At 40.0% G+C, this 14214-nt stretch overlaps 1 protein-coding gene across 3 annotated transcripts; it reads right to left on the reverse strand.

Annotated features, from left to right (window-relative positions):
• Window positions 1-1799: 1799 nt before the first annotated feature.
• On the reverse strand, window positions 1800-13163 carry MRPS14 (mitochondrial ribosomal protein S14). 3 transcript variants are annotated; one of them, XM_004425014.2, is made up of 3 exons: window positions 13098-13163; window positions 8256-8414; window positions 1800-2253 (listed from the first exon to the last, which is right to left on the reverse strand). In XM_004425014.2, the coding sequence occupies exons 1-3, from the start codon at window positions 13140-13142 to the stop codon at window positions 2071-2073; spliced, it is 387 nt and encodes a 128-aa protein (XP_004425071.1). In that variant the 5' UTR covers window positions 13143-13163; the 3' UTR covers window positions 1800-2070. The 3 variants fall into 3 exon arrangements, with proteins under 3 accessions (XP_004425071.1, XP_087294351.1, XP_087294350.1); XM_087438225.1 differs by lacking the exon at window positions 13098-13163 and adding an exon at window positions 12656-12678; XM_087438224.1 differs by lacking the exon at window positions 13098-13163 and adding an exon at window positions 10714-10915.
• Window positions 13164-14214: the final 1051 nt, after the last annotated feature.

Consider the following 14214-nt stretch of genomic DNA (forward strand, 5'->3'; position numbering starts at 1 on the left):
AGCTCAGGATGAATCTTTCCTAGCAAAAAATAAAAAAATAAATGGTGAACTTTTTAAACATCAGGCTGACCCCACCTGAACCCACTGATCAGTCACCACTAAAAGCTGGACAACCAGATACATGCCTTCTGATGTGACAGTACACAGCACACGTGTGAAAATTCATTCCTGAGAAATTGAATCTGAATCTAGTTAAGCCTCTGGATGTGACTGCCAGTTTGTAGGGACAGGAGTAAGTTAAAGGACACACGAAGCAGCAAACAGCCAAATGTCAGAGATTCTACAGGACAAATGGCCTGGCTCCAACCAATGAGTGACATGAAGGAAAAAGGGAAGAGAGAGACATAGCAACCAAATGAAATACATAGATCACACTCGGACCCCGGGTCAGACAAATGAAAAGGTGGGAGGTGTCCTATCAATGAAATGGCGAAAATCAGCAAATTTGATGTTCTAGTTATAATTTGATTAATATTAGCTACTAGTTGTTGGGACATTAGCTAGAGCATTCCAGTTGGTAAGTAAGTTGTAATATAAATTTAGGAAATATGAATCGAAGGTATATCACGATAATTCCCTCTCATTACTTCACCTCCATCTGAGTTCCAGACTCTGCTATCTGGCTGCACACGAGACTTCTCCATCGGCATGACACAGGCATCTCAAACTGCACGACTGAAACCTGAGCTCACGTAGCTTTTGTTCCCCCAAACCCATTCTTTTTTCCCCATTTTTTCTATCGTGGAGTTGCCTTCTCCCATCTATCTATCTATCATCTATCTATCTAGTCACCCTTACTAGGAACTTAGAGAGCCCTCTTTACCTCTTAGATATAAGCAGTCTCTTAATCTTGTGCGATTTTCTTTCCTAAATATTTTTTAAATCTGTCCTCTCATCTTCGCTAATCCCACTACCTTAGTTCAGACCCTAGTCTTCCTGAACAAGACATCTTCCAAACTGGTCATCTTGCTTGTAGCCCTTTCCTTTCTCGGCCATCTACCACATGGTTGTCAGTTACCTGTAGAGCAAACTGATGATGTCTTTCCTTTGCTTAAAACTCTCCAATAGCTGGTATTGAAATTAAATCTTAACCCCTTCTCATATGTGACATCTTGCACGACATGGCCTTGTCCTTCATATTTCTCCACTGAACTGACTGCAGTGTCACTGTTTGACACCGTTGTGCCTTTGCTTCCACTGTTCCCTCTGCAAACAATCTCCCCACCCCTTGCTCCTGACTTCAGTTCAGGTGTCAGCTCCAGGAATACTTTCCTAAGTAGGTGATTCTGTATTTCTACGGGCACATTTTTATCACTGGGCTGATGACACTGTTGAGTTACTGCACAAGACAACCTTTACTCATTTCTGCTACAGATGAAATAAACATGAATACAGGGAATATATACTATTCCAACAAAACTTTTGGATAGATTTTCAAGGGCTTAAAGTGACATATTTTGTTCTAAGGGCCCTTGAAGACGGAACAAGAAAACACTTGGTGGTTCTGTCTTTTGTTCAGCCATCACACAAACTGAGTGTTAGTTAGATATCCCAGAACATCAGCTTTACCTTCCAAGGTATTGTTTCTCTAACAATAAACTAAACTAATAGTAAGGTGAGCTCTGCAGGTCAAGGCAGCCAGCCCAGGATTTGAAATTGCCATAGTCGAGCTACATGTCAATGAGTTGGATTAACTATAAGATTATACTACTTTATGAAATAATGCCCTTAAAAAATACAGGAACCCTTATATATTACTAAAAGATTAAACTTGAAGGAAAAGGCAAGCACACAGAGCATATTTTTACAGAAAATATTTTTATTACTCTGCTCTCTGCACCATGCGTGGGAACAGTATGTTCAAGTCCAAGAGAAAAGATAATTCACTGACAGCCAGAATGCACTGACAGATCCAAACTTCATTTAAAATTTAAAAGTAATTTAACTGTCACCAGCATCAGATAGACTAGACTCCTATACTCAATTCTATGAAAAGTAGGATTTTGTCTACTAGAAAAGTCTTCTTGCCAGAACCGGTTTCCCCGCAAGCTCAGTAGGTTCTGGAGCTGATTACCACATTGCTCGCTGGACCCCAGACAGCTGCCCATGGTCGGCTAAGTGACGGAAGACGATACGACTAAGCCGCCAGCGCCGCTTCACACCTCGTGGACGGGACGTCATAACACACCGATTTCTGATTCTGACGGGACAGCTATCCCGGGGGAGGGCAGCAATTTCTTCATCAGCCACTTCCTAAAGGAAGTCACAACAACATTACACAGATTGTACGCATTTATTTATTCTAGATGCTTAAGCCAATGCTTAGAGGAAGAGAACAAAGGGCTCAATTCACTAATGTAGCCAGAGTTTGGCCAAAGAACCCTGGACACAGTAGCAAACCTCTGAGTAGAAACAAATAGGCCAGAAAAGTGACAGAAATGTTTGACATGCTCCCAATATGAATTTTTAAAAATTTAATTGAAACAACATAAATGAGAATCCACAAGCCACAAGTTTGTAAAGCGCAGTAACTTTGCACACACAGAACACAGCTTTGTACCCGCAACTAGATTAAGAAATAGAACATTCTGAGCACCCAGGCCCAGCCTGTGCCTCGTTCAGTCACTGACCTCCTGGCCAACGGCTCACCAGATTACTAGCACCACAGATGAGTTTTCCTGTTTTGAATTTTATATAAACGTAACCATAAAGTATATATTCTTTTTTATTCATTTCTGTTTGACTTCATTTCTGTTCATTCAACAGTATGCTTGTGAGATTCATCCATACTGCTGCATGTATCATAATTTGTTCATTCTCACTGGTGGTAATGTTCGTTGTGTGAATATACTGTAATTCATTTATCCATTCTACAGTTGATGGACATCTGGGTAGTTTCTAGTTTTGAGCTATAATGAATAGGGTCAATAAATACATTTTTGTTTAAGTCATTTGGAAAATATGTGAATGCGTTCCTGTTGTCTCCCCATATGATTTCTTTTCCAGCTTTATTGAGATATAATTGTCATATAACATCATGTAAGTTTAAGGTGCACAACGTGATGATTTGATATATGTATATATTGTGAAATAATTACCACAATAAAGTTAGTTAACACCTTCATCACCCCACATAATTACCTTTTTTGTGTGATGAGAACATTTAAGATTTACTCTCTTAGCAACTTTCAAGTATACAGTATAGTATTGTTAACTATAGTTACCATGTTGTACATTAGATCCCCAGAAATTATTCATCTTATAAGTGGAAATGTGTACCTTTTAACCAATATCTCCCCGTCCTCCCCTTGCTCCTCCAGCGTCTGGTAACCACCATTCTACTGTTTCTATGTATTTGGCTTTTTAGATTTCACATATAAGTGAGATCACGCAGTATTTGTCTTTCTCAGTCTGACTTATTTCACTTAACACCATCAAGGTGTATCCATGTTACTGCAAAAGGCAGGATTTCCTTCTTTTTTTATGGCTAAATAGTATTGTACTGTGTGTGTGTATATATCACATTTTCTCTGAATGAATATCACATTCATCCGCTGACAGACACTTAGGTTGCCTCCGTGTCTTGGCTATTGTCAACAATGCTGCAATGAAAATGATGGCGCAGATATCTCTTCTGCCTCTATCTAGTGATTCCATTTCCTTCAGATATATACTGAGAAGTGGAATTGCTGGATCATATATGGTAGTTCTATTTTAAATTTATTGAGGAACCTCCATGCTGTTTTCCACAGTTGCTGCACCAATTCACATCCCCACCAACAGTGCACACGGGTTCCCTTTTCTCCATATCCTAGCCAACTCGTATCTCTTATGTTTTTTGATAACAGCCATTCTAACAGGTGTGAGGTGATATCTCATTGTGGTTTTGATTTGCATTTCCCTGATGATTAGCGATGTTGAGCATCTTTTCATGTACCTGTTGGCCATCTGTATGTCTTTTTTGGAAAAATGTCTATTCACATTATCTATTTTTTAATCGGACTTTTTTGTTTTTTTGCTATTGAGTTGTATGAGTTCCTTATATTTTGGATAATAACCCCTTATCAGATATATGGTTTGCAAATATTTTCTCCCATTCCACAGGCTGCTTTTTCATGCTGTTGTTTCTTTCTGTGCAGAAGCTTTTTAGTTTGATGTAGTCCCACTTGTTTATTTTTGCTTTTGTTGCTTACACTTTTGGTGTCAAATCTAAAAAATCGTTGTTAAGACCCATGATAAAGAACTTTCCCCCTATGTTTTCTTCTAGGAAGTTTACATTTTAAGGTCTTACTTTTAAGTCTTTAATCTATTTCAAGTTAATTTTTGTGAGTGGTGTATGATAGGGGTCCAGTTTCATTCTTTTGCCTACAGTTTCCCCTACACCATTTATTGAAGAAATTATCCTTTCCCCATTCAGTATTTTTGGCTGCCTTGTCAAATATTTGTTGATCATATATGCGCGGGTTTATTTCTGGGCTCTCGAGTCTGTTCCACTGATCTATGTGTCTGTTTTTATGCCAGTACCATACTGCCTTGATTACAATAGCTTTGTAATAAAGTTTGAAATTAGGAAGTGGGATACCTCCAGCTTAGTTCTTCTTTCTCAGGATTGCTTTGGCTATTCAGAGGTCTTTTATAGTTCCATATGAATTTTAGGATTACTTGTTCTCTATTTCTGTGAAAAATGCCATTGGAATTTTGATAGGAATTGCACAGAATCTATAGATGGCTTTGTGTCAACATTTAACAATATTAGTTCTTCTGATCCATGAACACAGGACGTCTTTCTATTTATGTCTTCAACTTCTTTCATCAATGTCTTACACTCTTCAGTGTACAGATCTTTCACTTCCCTAGTTAAATTTATTCCTAAGTATTTTATTGGTTTTGATGCTATTGTAAATGGGTTTTCTTCATTTCTTTTTCAGATAGTTTGTTATTAGTGTATAGAAACACAACTAAGTTTTATACGTTGATTTTTGTATCCTGCAACTTTACTGAATTCATTGATTGGTTCTAACAGTTTTTTGGTGGCGTCTTTAGGATTTTCTATATATAAGATCATGTCATCTGCAAACAAAGACAATTTTACTTCTTCCTTTCTGATTTGGATGCCTTTTTTTTCTTTTTCTTGCCTGATTGCTCTGGCTAGGACTTCTAGTACTATGTTGAATAGGAGTGGCAAGAGTGGGCATCTCTGTCTTATTCCTGATCTTAGAGAAAAAGCTTTCAACCTTTCACTGTTGAGTATGATGTTAGCTATGGGCTTATTATGTTGAGGTATGTTCTTTCTAGACCCAATCATGAAACAATGCTGAATTTTGTCAAATGTTTTTTCTGCATCTGTTGAGATGATATGATTTTTATCTTTCATTCTATTAATGTGGTGTATCACATTTATTGATTTACATATGTTGAACCATCTTTGCATCCCAGGAATGCATCCCATTTGATCATGATATGTGATCCTTTTAATGTGTTGTTGAATTTGGTTTGCTAGTATTTTGTTGAGAATTTCTGCATATATATTCATTAGGGATATTGGTCTATAGTTTCCTTTTCTTGCAGTGTCCTTATCTGGCTTTGGTATCAGAGTAATGCTGGCCTCGTAAAATGAATTTGGGTGTGTTCCCTCCTCTTCAGTTTTCTGGAAGACTTTGAGAAGGACTGGCATTAATTCTTCTTTAAATGTTTGGAAGAATTCACCCATGAAGCCATATGGTCCTGGGCTTTTCTTTGTTGGGAGGTTTTTGATCACTAATTCAATCTCCTCACTTATTATCAGTCAGTTCAGATTTTCTATTTCTTCACAATTCAGTCTTGGTAGGTAGTATGTTTCTAGAAATTTATCCATTTCTTCTAGGTTATCCAATTTGTTGGCATATAATTGTTCATATCACTCTCCTATGAGCCTTTGTATTTCTGTCTTATTGGTTGTAACATTTCCTTTTTCCTTTTTGATTTTATTTATTTGAATCTTCTCTCTTTTTAACTTTGTTAGTCTAGCTAAAAGTTTATCAATTTTATCTTTTAAAAAAACCAGCTCTTAGTTTCATTGATCTTGAGTGTTTTTCTGGTCTCTATTTCATTTATTTCTGCTCTGATCTTTGTTATTTCCTTTCTTCTTCTTACTTTGGGTTTAGTTCGCTCTTCTTTTTCTAGTTCCTTGATATGTAAAGTTAGGTTATTTCCCATATGATTTGTGAATCATGAAGGTCTGAAACCTCTGGGCTAAAGATCAAGTAGGAGGGAATGTGGTTTGAGATGAGGCTGGAGAGGGAGGAAGGGTAGGATCCCACAGAGCCTTGACATCTGTGGTAAAGGTTCTGACTGCTGGAGAAGCAATGATGAGTGAGCGGATGAGATTTACATTTTTAAAAGATTATTTGCAATGTAAAGAATGAATCTGGTAAGGGCAAAAATGGTTGAGAGGCGGGGCCAGCCTGGCGGCATAGTGGTAAGTTCACTCACTCCACTTCGGTGGCCTGGGGTGCCTCGGTTCAGATCCCAGGTGCAGACCTACACACACCCGTCAAGCCATGTGGTGGAGGTGTCCCACATACAAAATAGAGGAAGACTGGCATGGATGTTAGCTCAAAGACAATTTTCCTCAAGCAAAAAGAGGAAGATTGGCAACAGATGTTAGCTCAGGGCCAATATTCCTCACAAAAAAATATATATATATATATATAGCTGAGAGGAGAAAAAGAGAGATTATTGCAGTAGCTTGTGCTAAGGTTTTGTCAGTAAAGATTTATTCTTACATATGTGCTTAAAAGTCTGCATATTAGTGTGTGTGTGTTATATTCACTTTAATCTGACAAGTATGATTGACCCTGTGCTAAACTGTAGAAGCAAAATAATTACTCTAACATATTAAAAGTACATAAATTAAATGAGAAAATGCATATGAAAGCCACTAAATTAACATAAACTATTAAGCACTAAGCATAGTTCCTGCTCTCCAAAAGGTTATGCACATGTTGCCATTATGAAATACTTAGAGAATTATATAAAACAACACAATTAAGTCAATGAATGGTAGATAGTAAATGCTATTGAAGGACCTGGAGAGGAGCAAGGACCAGGCTGGAAGAATGAAGTAAAGTTTCACAGCAGCAGACCTTGAAGAATAGCTACAGATTATGTACATATGTACATACATACCTCTCCTTATTCCCAACAAGATTTAAGGCAGTTTACAAATGAGGAAATTGGGGCAAAGGGAAAAGGAGACAAAAGAGTGTGCTGTGAAAGCCTGTAAATGTGTTAGAGCTGGGACATAAATCTGACTTGTAAGCTACTTGGCAGGCAACATGGAGCCACCATCAGTTCCCGCCACTCACAGAGTCTCTGCACAGCTATCGCGGGTTCTCAGATGAGAGACATTCCTGGGGTCTTCATAAATAAGGTCCTCCACGACATCCTGAGCTGAGTTTCTAGGGGCTACTTCTTATTCCCACCTAAACACAGGGAGGTAGCTTAATGCCATTATGGTAAAAGCATAACAGAGTGGTCCAGGGCATTCTGTTTTCTGCTCATCCAGCTTAATCTAGACAAGATTTAAAAGAATCCACAGTAATGAATGGCCTGTATATTATTCTGCCAGCTTCTAAAACTGTTTTTTTCTTTTTTCACTCTGAGCTTTTGATAAGCTGAGTGGCCTTGAGTTTGAGTTATACTCCCTGGTAAGACTCTTGAATGCAGGTGTCTTTGTCACCAGTTAGGTTGCAGGACCTTATGCTTCAGGAGGCCAAACAGGGCTGACATCCTCTCACTCAAGTTAAGGAGTGTGACAAGAAAGCTAACCTAAATGGAAGGCCACCTCAGCACACAGGGAGTTCAGAAAGGCAGGCTAGGAATGGCCCCAGGCAAGGAACAGGTTAGGCCACGTGCTAGGCACATGGCCCCATACATCAGCAAAGCCTCCCAACGCCTTGAGAGGTGAAAGGTTGGGATGAAGTGGGGGAGAAACCTCAGGTCAAAATAACTGCCCAATTTCTGTGTGGTTACCATGCACGAGTACTTTCTAAGGATCACCTAACGAAACAGTTAAAAGGCTAGTTAGGAGTAAAAAGTTCTCTTTAATCTGAAACTCAACAAAATCAGTTTCAAGAGTATTTGTTTATGTTGACTGGGAGTATTTGATCATATTCTTCAGAAATTATATTGATACTAAATCACAACAAACGGTATCAAAAGTGATCTGAGTTAATGATCGTGTGGTAGATAGGGACTCATCTTAATTAGCTAACCTGAAGGTCTTTCGGCAAAATGGTATTCTTCCTGAGCGAATTGATCCGTAGCCTCTCATCTGCATATTCATAGGCCATTTTTCGTCTCTTCACATCACGCAACATTCTCCAGTCCACATAGTAACCTCGAACTTGGCCTGAAGCTGATGAAGGAACCATCTGAAACACAGAGACAAGAAACAAGCAAAGGATAGTCAGACCCAGGCTCTGCCAGTGTCCCCCATCCTGTGACCTTCTTTTAATCACTATAGATGACCTAATTTTTTTTTTTAATAATTTTGGATCACTTTAGTAACTTAAAATAATAGACTTCTTAATTCAGAATAAATAACTGCTATGGATGTACATTAAGCCAAAATGTTGGTAATTAATACAAACTCAATAACGTGTGTTGGAAGGTGAAAAATTTTCTGATATTTTTAATATAATTCTGTTTGACCTTTACCTAGACTAATAGTTATATGTATGGTTCAACAATCAAAAAAATATAAAAAGACATACGGTGGAGTCTCCCTCCCACCTCATTCCTCGTCTGCCCAGTAACCACCCCCACCTCCAAAGGTGTCCACTGTTACTAGTCTCTTGCGTATCCCTCCAGAGACTTTTGTCTATACAAATACATGTATTCCCTCCCTCTCCCTTGTTTCATCCTCTCCTCCTTTTTTTCACATTTAACAATATATCTTGGAGATTTTTCCATATACATATGTTAAAAAGCTTCCTCATTTTCTTTAGCTTGCATAATATGCCACTGTATGGATGTGATGCGGTTCAGGACACACTAACTCAAAATATGGCAACTTGGCATATTGACTATTTCAAAAAAAGGAATTTGAGAAATGGCACGTGCAAGAAGGACTTTCTGACCTTCCCCTGAAGCGGGTAGTAAGACCCTCCCGTGAGAGGTGCCCTCCCTACGTCCAGGGGGAAAGGGGCATCCTTCTCTCTGAAGACGAGGGACACTGAGAGGATCTGAATGAACAGGCCTTGCTAAGCCTCCCCCAGTTTACTACCCTCAGCCCATACCCTTCATCCCAGCACATTTCCCTGCGACTGTCCACTCTCCATCAAACCTAGCATAAACACACCCAGGTTTAACCACTTCTGTGGGTCTCCATTTCCTTATGAAGGTTCCTGTGTCACGTAAAACTTATAAATTTGCATGCTTTCTCTTGTTAATCTGTCTCACAGGGGCCACAGCTGGGAACTTAGAAAGGTCGAAGGAAATTATCTTTTATGCATCATAATTTATGTAACCTGTGACCACGGGTGGACAGCTGGACTACACCTCACATTTATCATTACAAACAATGCTGCAGTGAACAACCTCCAAATAAATTGTTTCATACGTATTCCTATATATCAGCAGGATAAATTCTCGGAAGCAGAACTGCTAGGTCAAAGGGTACTTTGAAATTATTATTTACCTAATATTTCTTAGCACTAGTTGTCCAGTAATAACACACAGAGGCTTCTTATTGTCACGTTTACATGGTGATAGTCTACAGTTCTGACTGACAGTACAGGCATAGAGAGTATAGGCCACTAGCAAACTCAATTCTCTCCCAAACCAGAGCAAACATTACTTGTTTATTAAATTGCAGCTACGGAAAATAACGATGGCTTTCTATAAAAGCTGTTTATAGAAGAAATATATGCATGGCATTATACAGAATATAAAATTGAAAATGAAAATACTATACTAGAAAGCCAACATTTTTTCAATCTATTAACAAAAGATAAACTGAGCACCTTCAACACTGAAAGTCTCATGGGGAAATACAACAATTCTACACCCAACTTTTGAAAATAAGACAAGCATGAATGGAATTTCAATATCGATTTGACATATGACTGAATCAAATGAATACCGTGATCACTGTGGCTGAAAATAAGTGTCACGGAAAAATGGGCTTCAGCAAGGCTTTGAAGGACTGACAGAATTTTGACACGGTTGTGGGGGGAGGGGGAGAGAAAGTAAAGTTTGTCCAAACCAAAAGAGGAATTGAACAAGGTACATTCATGAGACCAGGGGGATCATTCCGGCTAGAAGAAAGAATTCATGTTGAGGGACAATGTAAGGTTTGCTTTTGCCTATGAAACTGAAAGTTAAGGAGACTTAGAAACCAAAATTAAATATTTTTTCCTTCAATTCTTTTTCAAACTATTCCTAATCAACTTCTCTACTATCTCCTAACAGGTTTCTATTTATTAAAAAAAAAAAATCTTTCATTCTTTTTTGTATAACTTTTTTTCTGACTATAAAAGTAATATACTTTTAAAATAAAACATTTATTGGTCTATTATATTATTTCTCCTGTGAATGTTTTATGTCTTGCCCACATCTCCATCATATTGTATTTTCATATCAGTTTCTAACAGTGCTTTATATACGAAGGCTGCATTCTACTGTGTTCTGTACACATCCTGTCCCGCCCTCTCTCTCACCCCTCTTCACCTCCTAAAACTCTTCCACTGGGTCCTCTTCAACTCTTGGTCTACCATCATCAAAATCTTCTCAATCTTCAGCTTCTTCTCGTAACATCCCTTCAGATTTTTACCCTAGTTGAATCTTGAATCTGTGCTGATAGCTTCCCCTGCAGCTCTTTTTTCTCCCATCACTGGGCGTGGAGGTAGGTAGGTGTATTTGCTCTTCACTGCAGCTTCCAGAGCCTCCTTCCTTCCTGAAAGGAAGCTCTGACTCTCAGGCCATTGAGTTATACCTCCCACCACCCCTCACTGTTGCCATCATCTACCACAGCGCTCCCCGCCAGCTTTCATTTTTTACTGAATTTAGATCCTCACTGTCACTCTCTGCAATATTCTTCCTGTCTTAATTCCTGGTGATCTCAACACACATGAAATTATACTCTGATCTCTCCATTCCTTGAACTCCTCTCTTCCAGTGATTTTTATCCTCCGCTCTTCTTTACCTACTCACTTCCATGCCCTAGGTCTTAATAAGCGCAAGCTTCCTATTATCTCAGTTTTGTGTATCTCATTCTCTGACTCTCACCTCTTTCTAGCTTGCTCCTTCTAACATCCCCAAAACAACCCCACTGGGACTTATAATCCATTGATCCTACCAGCTTTTCACTGTCTCTCAGCTTTTGATTTCCTGTTTCCCCCTTACCCAGCCTGAATTCCATGGTTCATAAATACAATGTTGTCTTTTGTACATCCTCAATTCCCTGGCCTCAATTCCACTTTCTCTTTAATTATGAAATAAGAAGCAATCCGAAGAGAATTTCCATCTACCCACTTACCAGCGTCTGTAGCCATATGCTCTCCATTCTCTGCTCTGTCCAATACAGTAGCCACCAGCCACATATGGCTAGTGAGCACTTGAAATGTAACTAGTGCAACTGGGAAATGTAATTCTCAATTTTATTTAATTTTAATTATTTTAAAAATTTAAACTGAAGCACAGTAAACATTAAACAACTTTATTGTTTTGGTAGGACTAAATTTTCTATTTTAATGGTGGAAAATTTAGCATCCAATCAGAGGTGTATTGTAAGTGTAAAATACAAACCGGATTTTGAAGATCTAGTCTGAAAAAAATGTAAATATATCATAAATAATATTTATAGATATGTTTGAAATAATATTTTGGATATACTGAGTTTAATAAAATCTCTTATTAAAATTAATTTCATCTGCTTCTTTTTACTTTCTTAATGTGGCTGCTAGAAAATTTTAAATTACATATGTGGTTGGCATTATTTATTTTTTTGGTGAGGGAGATTGGCCCTGAGCTAACATCCCTTGCCGATCTTCCTCTTTTTGCTGAGGAAGATTGGTCCTGAGCTAACATCGGTGCCCACCTTCCTCTATTTTTTATGTGGGTCGCCACCAGAGCATGGCTTGATGAGCAGTACCATAGGTCGGCGCCCGGGATCCGAACCTGAGAACCCCAGGCCTCTGAAGCAGAGCATGCGAATTTAACCACTATGCCACCAGGCCTGCCCTGGCATTATATTTCTATTGGGCAACAATATTACAGATGAACTGTCCGTGTTCCTAAGATCAAACAATTGAACATGAGACCCATCACCTCTTGCCTGCACAAGGGTACAGCTCCAGCAATTCTTCCCTCTCCCACATAATCAATTTTTTCTACTCTACAGGATCTTTCCCTTGAACACAAAAATGCAGTTACTTCTGTCATGTTAAAAAACAACAACAACACAAAACACTCACTCTTAACCCACCTCCTCCTGGAGCTATTGACCCATTTTTCTGCTCCCCTTTGCAGCAAAACATCTTCAAGGGCTTATCCCACTCTCTCTTGAAGGCTTTCGCCCCCACCACGCCATAGAAACCGCTATGATCAAGGTCCCAACAACCTCCACGCTGCTAAACCCAATAGTCAATTCTCAGCCTTTCTTTTAACTCACGTGTCACTTTTGAGCAGAGTTGACCACTCTTGAAAATTGTGAATTGTGTCATGTCTGCTTCCAGGCCACCACACTCTCCTGGCTTTCCTCCTCCCTCGCTGAGCTCCTTTCAAGTCTCCTTTGCTTGGCTCTCATCTCAACGCTGGAGTCCCTGGGGCCTCAATCCTCGGACCCCTTCTCTTCTCCACCTACACTCACTTCCGTATAAATTGGAGTCCATCTGCAGCTTTCAATGCCAGTTAGTTATCCTACGCTTATGAATACCACATTGACATCTGCGGCTCGGACCTCCCCTGAATCAAGCCGGAGGAGGGAAGTGGGCAGAGGGAGGACCCCTGGGCGGGTCCGCACTGGGCGCTACAGGTGGCAGAGTAGTGGGGGACCCGCAGGTTTGGAGATTCAGGAGGGAGAGGAGAGGTGGGGGTAAAGGCGCGGGCCTGACCTGCCGGACGGTCCGCAGCAAAGAGCTCAGCATGGAGGCCGCCATGTTGTCCGCCGCAAACGTCAAACCGCTGCAACTTTATTGACACTGCCGAATACAGGGAGGACAGAGGGGCGGGGCCTGGGCCGCAATGGGCGGGGCGGGGTGGTGGGCGGGTCTTTAGCCTACTGGAAGGAGGGTTAGTTCCTGGGTTTGCGTTCTCGCGGTGTTGAACGGAACTTGGGCAAATGAAAAACCGGGGAGAGCAGCCTTGGTGCTGATGCTGTAGTGTGACGCTGTTCAGTTGTGGATTCCTTTCCGTCCGCTTTGCACACCCTCTTAAACTGCCTTTGTTCCTACACACCTTCTTTCCTCCTGCCCCCACCACCTACCAGTTCGTCGTCACCAATTTCTCTGTCCCTAAGACTTTCTTGGTCTCGCTAAACCTGCTTCTCCTCCTCTTCTATACTCCGTTCAGTTTAGGGTACCACTTGCCAGAAACCTAGTATTATTTCCGACTCCTCTTTCTCTGTCATCCCTCCTGTAGATTTTGCAAATCTCTCCTTCCTCTCCACTATAATGGTGATAATGATCACGTTGATGACGGTGATGGTAAAGATAGTTCCCATTTATATGTTTAGCGTTATATATTATTTTAAGTATGTATTCTGTATTGGAGCTTTAGGTGAAAAGGGCTTGAAACATTTTGTTTGGGGGCGGGGAGGGGGAGCATTGCCATTTAAAAACTGCTCTTTTCAGTCTGTAGTGCAGGGAACTTGCAGGTCGTCTTCACAGCAGATGCCCTTGGTCTGCAATGAACCCTTTGAGAGGGCCCCTTTTCTTTGTGTGGATGTAAGGCAAGTACCACCCACCTACTGTTCTGGTAGAAGAGTATCAAGAAGTATATATCACCTTGACGAAGACCTGTATCTTAGATGTGTTGATAGATGAAGTGAGGCCCATGTGCTATTTACCTCTACGTTGTTGAACAGGAGCCTTCTGGAAAGAGAAGCTGAATGCAGACTCTTTTCTTTGGAGGTTCAAGTTTATTGGAACATGTTTAATGGACTGAGGAGGGATTGACTGAGGCCAGGCGTCAGGAAAGGACAGCATGAGCCCGTGTCACGGTAGAATCAGA

The sequence above is a fragment of the Ceratotherium simum genome, chromosome 2 (assembly GCF_057802395.1).
Source record: "Ceratotherium simum simum isolate JZ-2026a chromosome 2, ASM5780239v1, whole genome shotgun sequence".
Lineage (NCBI taxonomy): Eukaryota > Metazoa > Chordata > Mammalia > Perissodactyla > Rhinocerotidae > Ceratotherium > Ceratotherium simum.

What these genes read in the sequence shown, in the direction of transcription:
- MRPS14 (XM_004425014.2), bottom strand. Translation starts at nt 13,142, where the DNA reads ATGGCGGCCTCCATGCTGAGCTCTTTGCTGCGGACCGTCCGGCAG. An exon ending in TGCTGCGGACCGTCCGGCAG is followed by an intron (nt 8,415 to 13,097) that starts GTCAGGCCCGCG and finishes TCTGTGTTTCAG; the next exon opens with ATGGTTCCTTCATCAGCTTC. An exon ending in TTTTGCCGAAAGACCTTCAG is followed by an intron (nt 2,254 to 8,255) that starts GTTAGCTAATTA and finishes GACTTCCTTTAG; the next exon opens with GAAGTGGCTGATGAAGAAAT.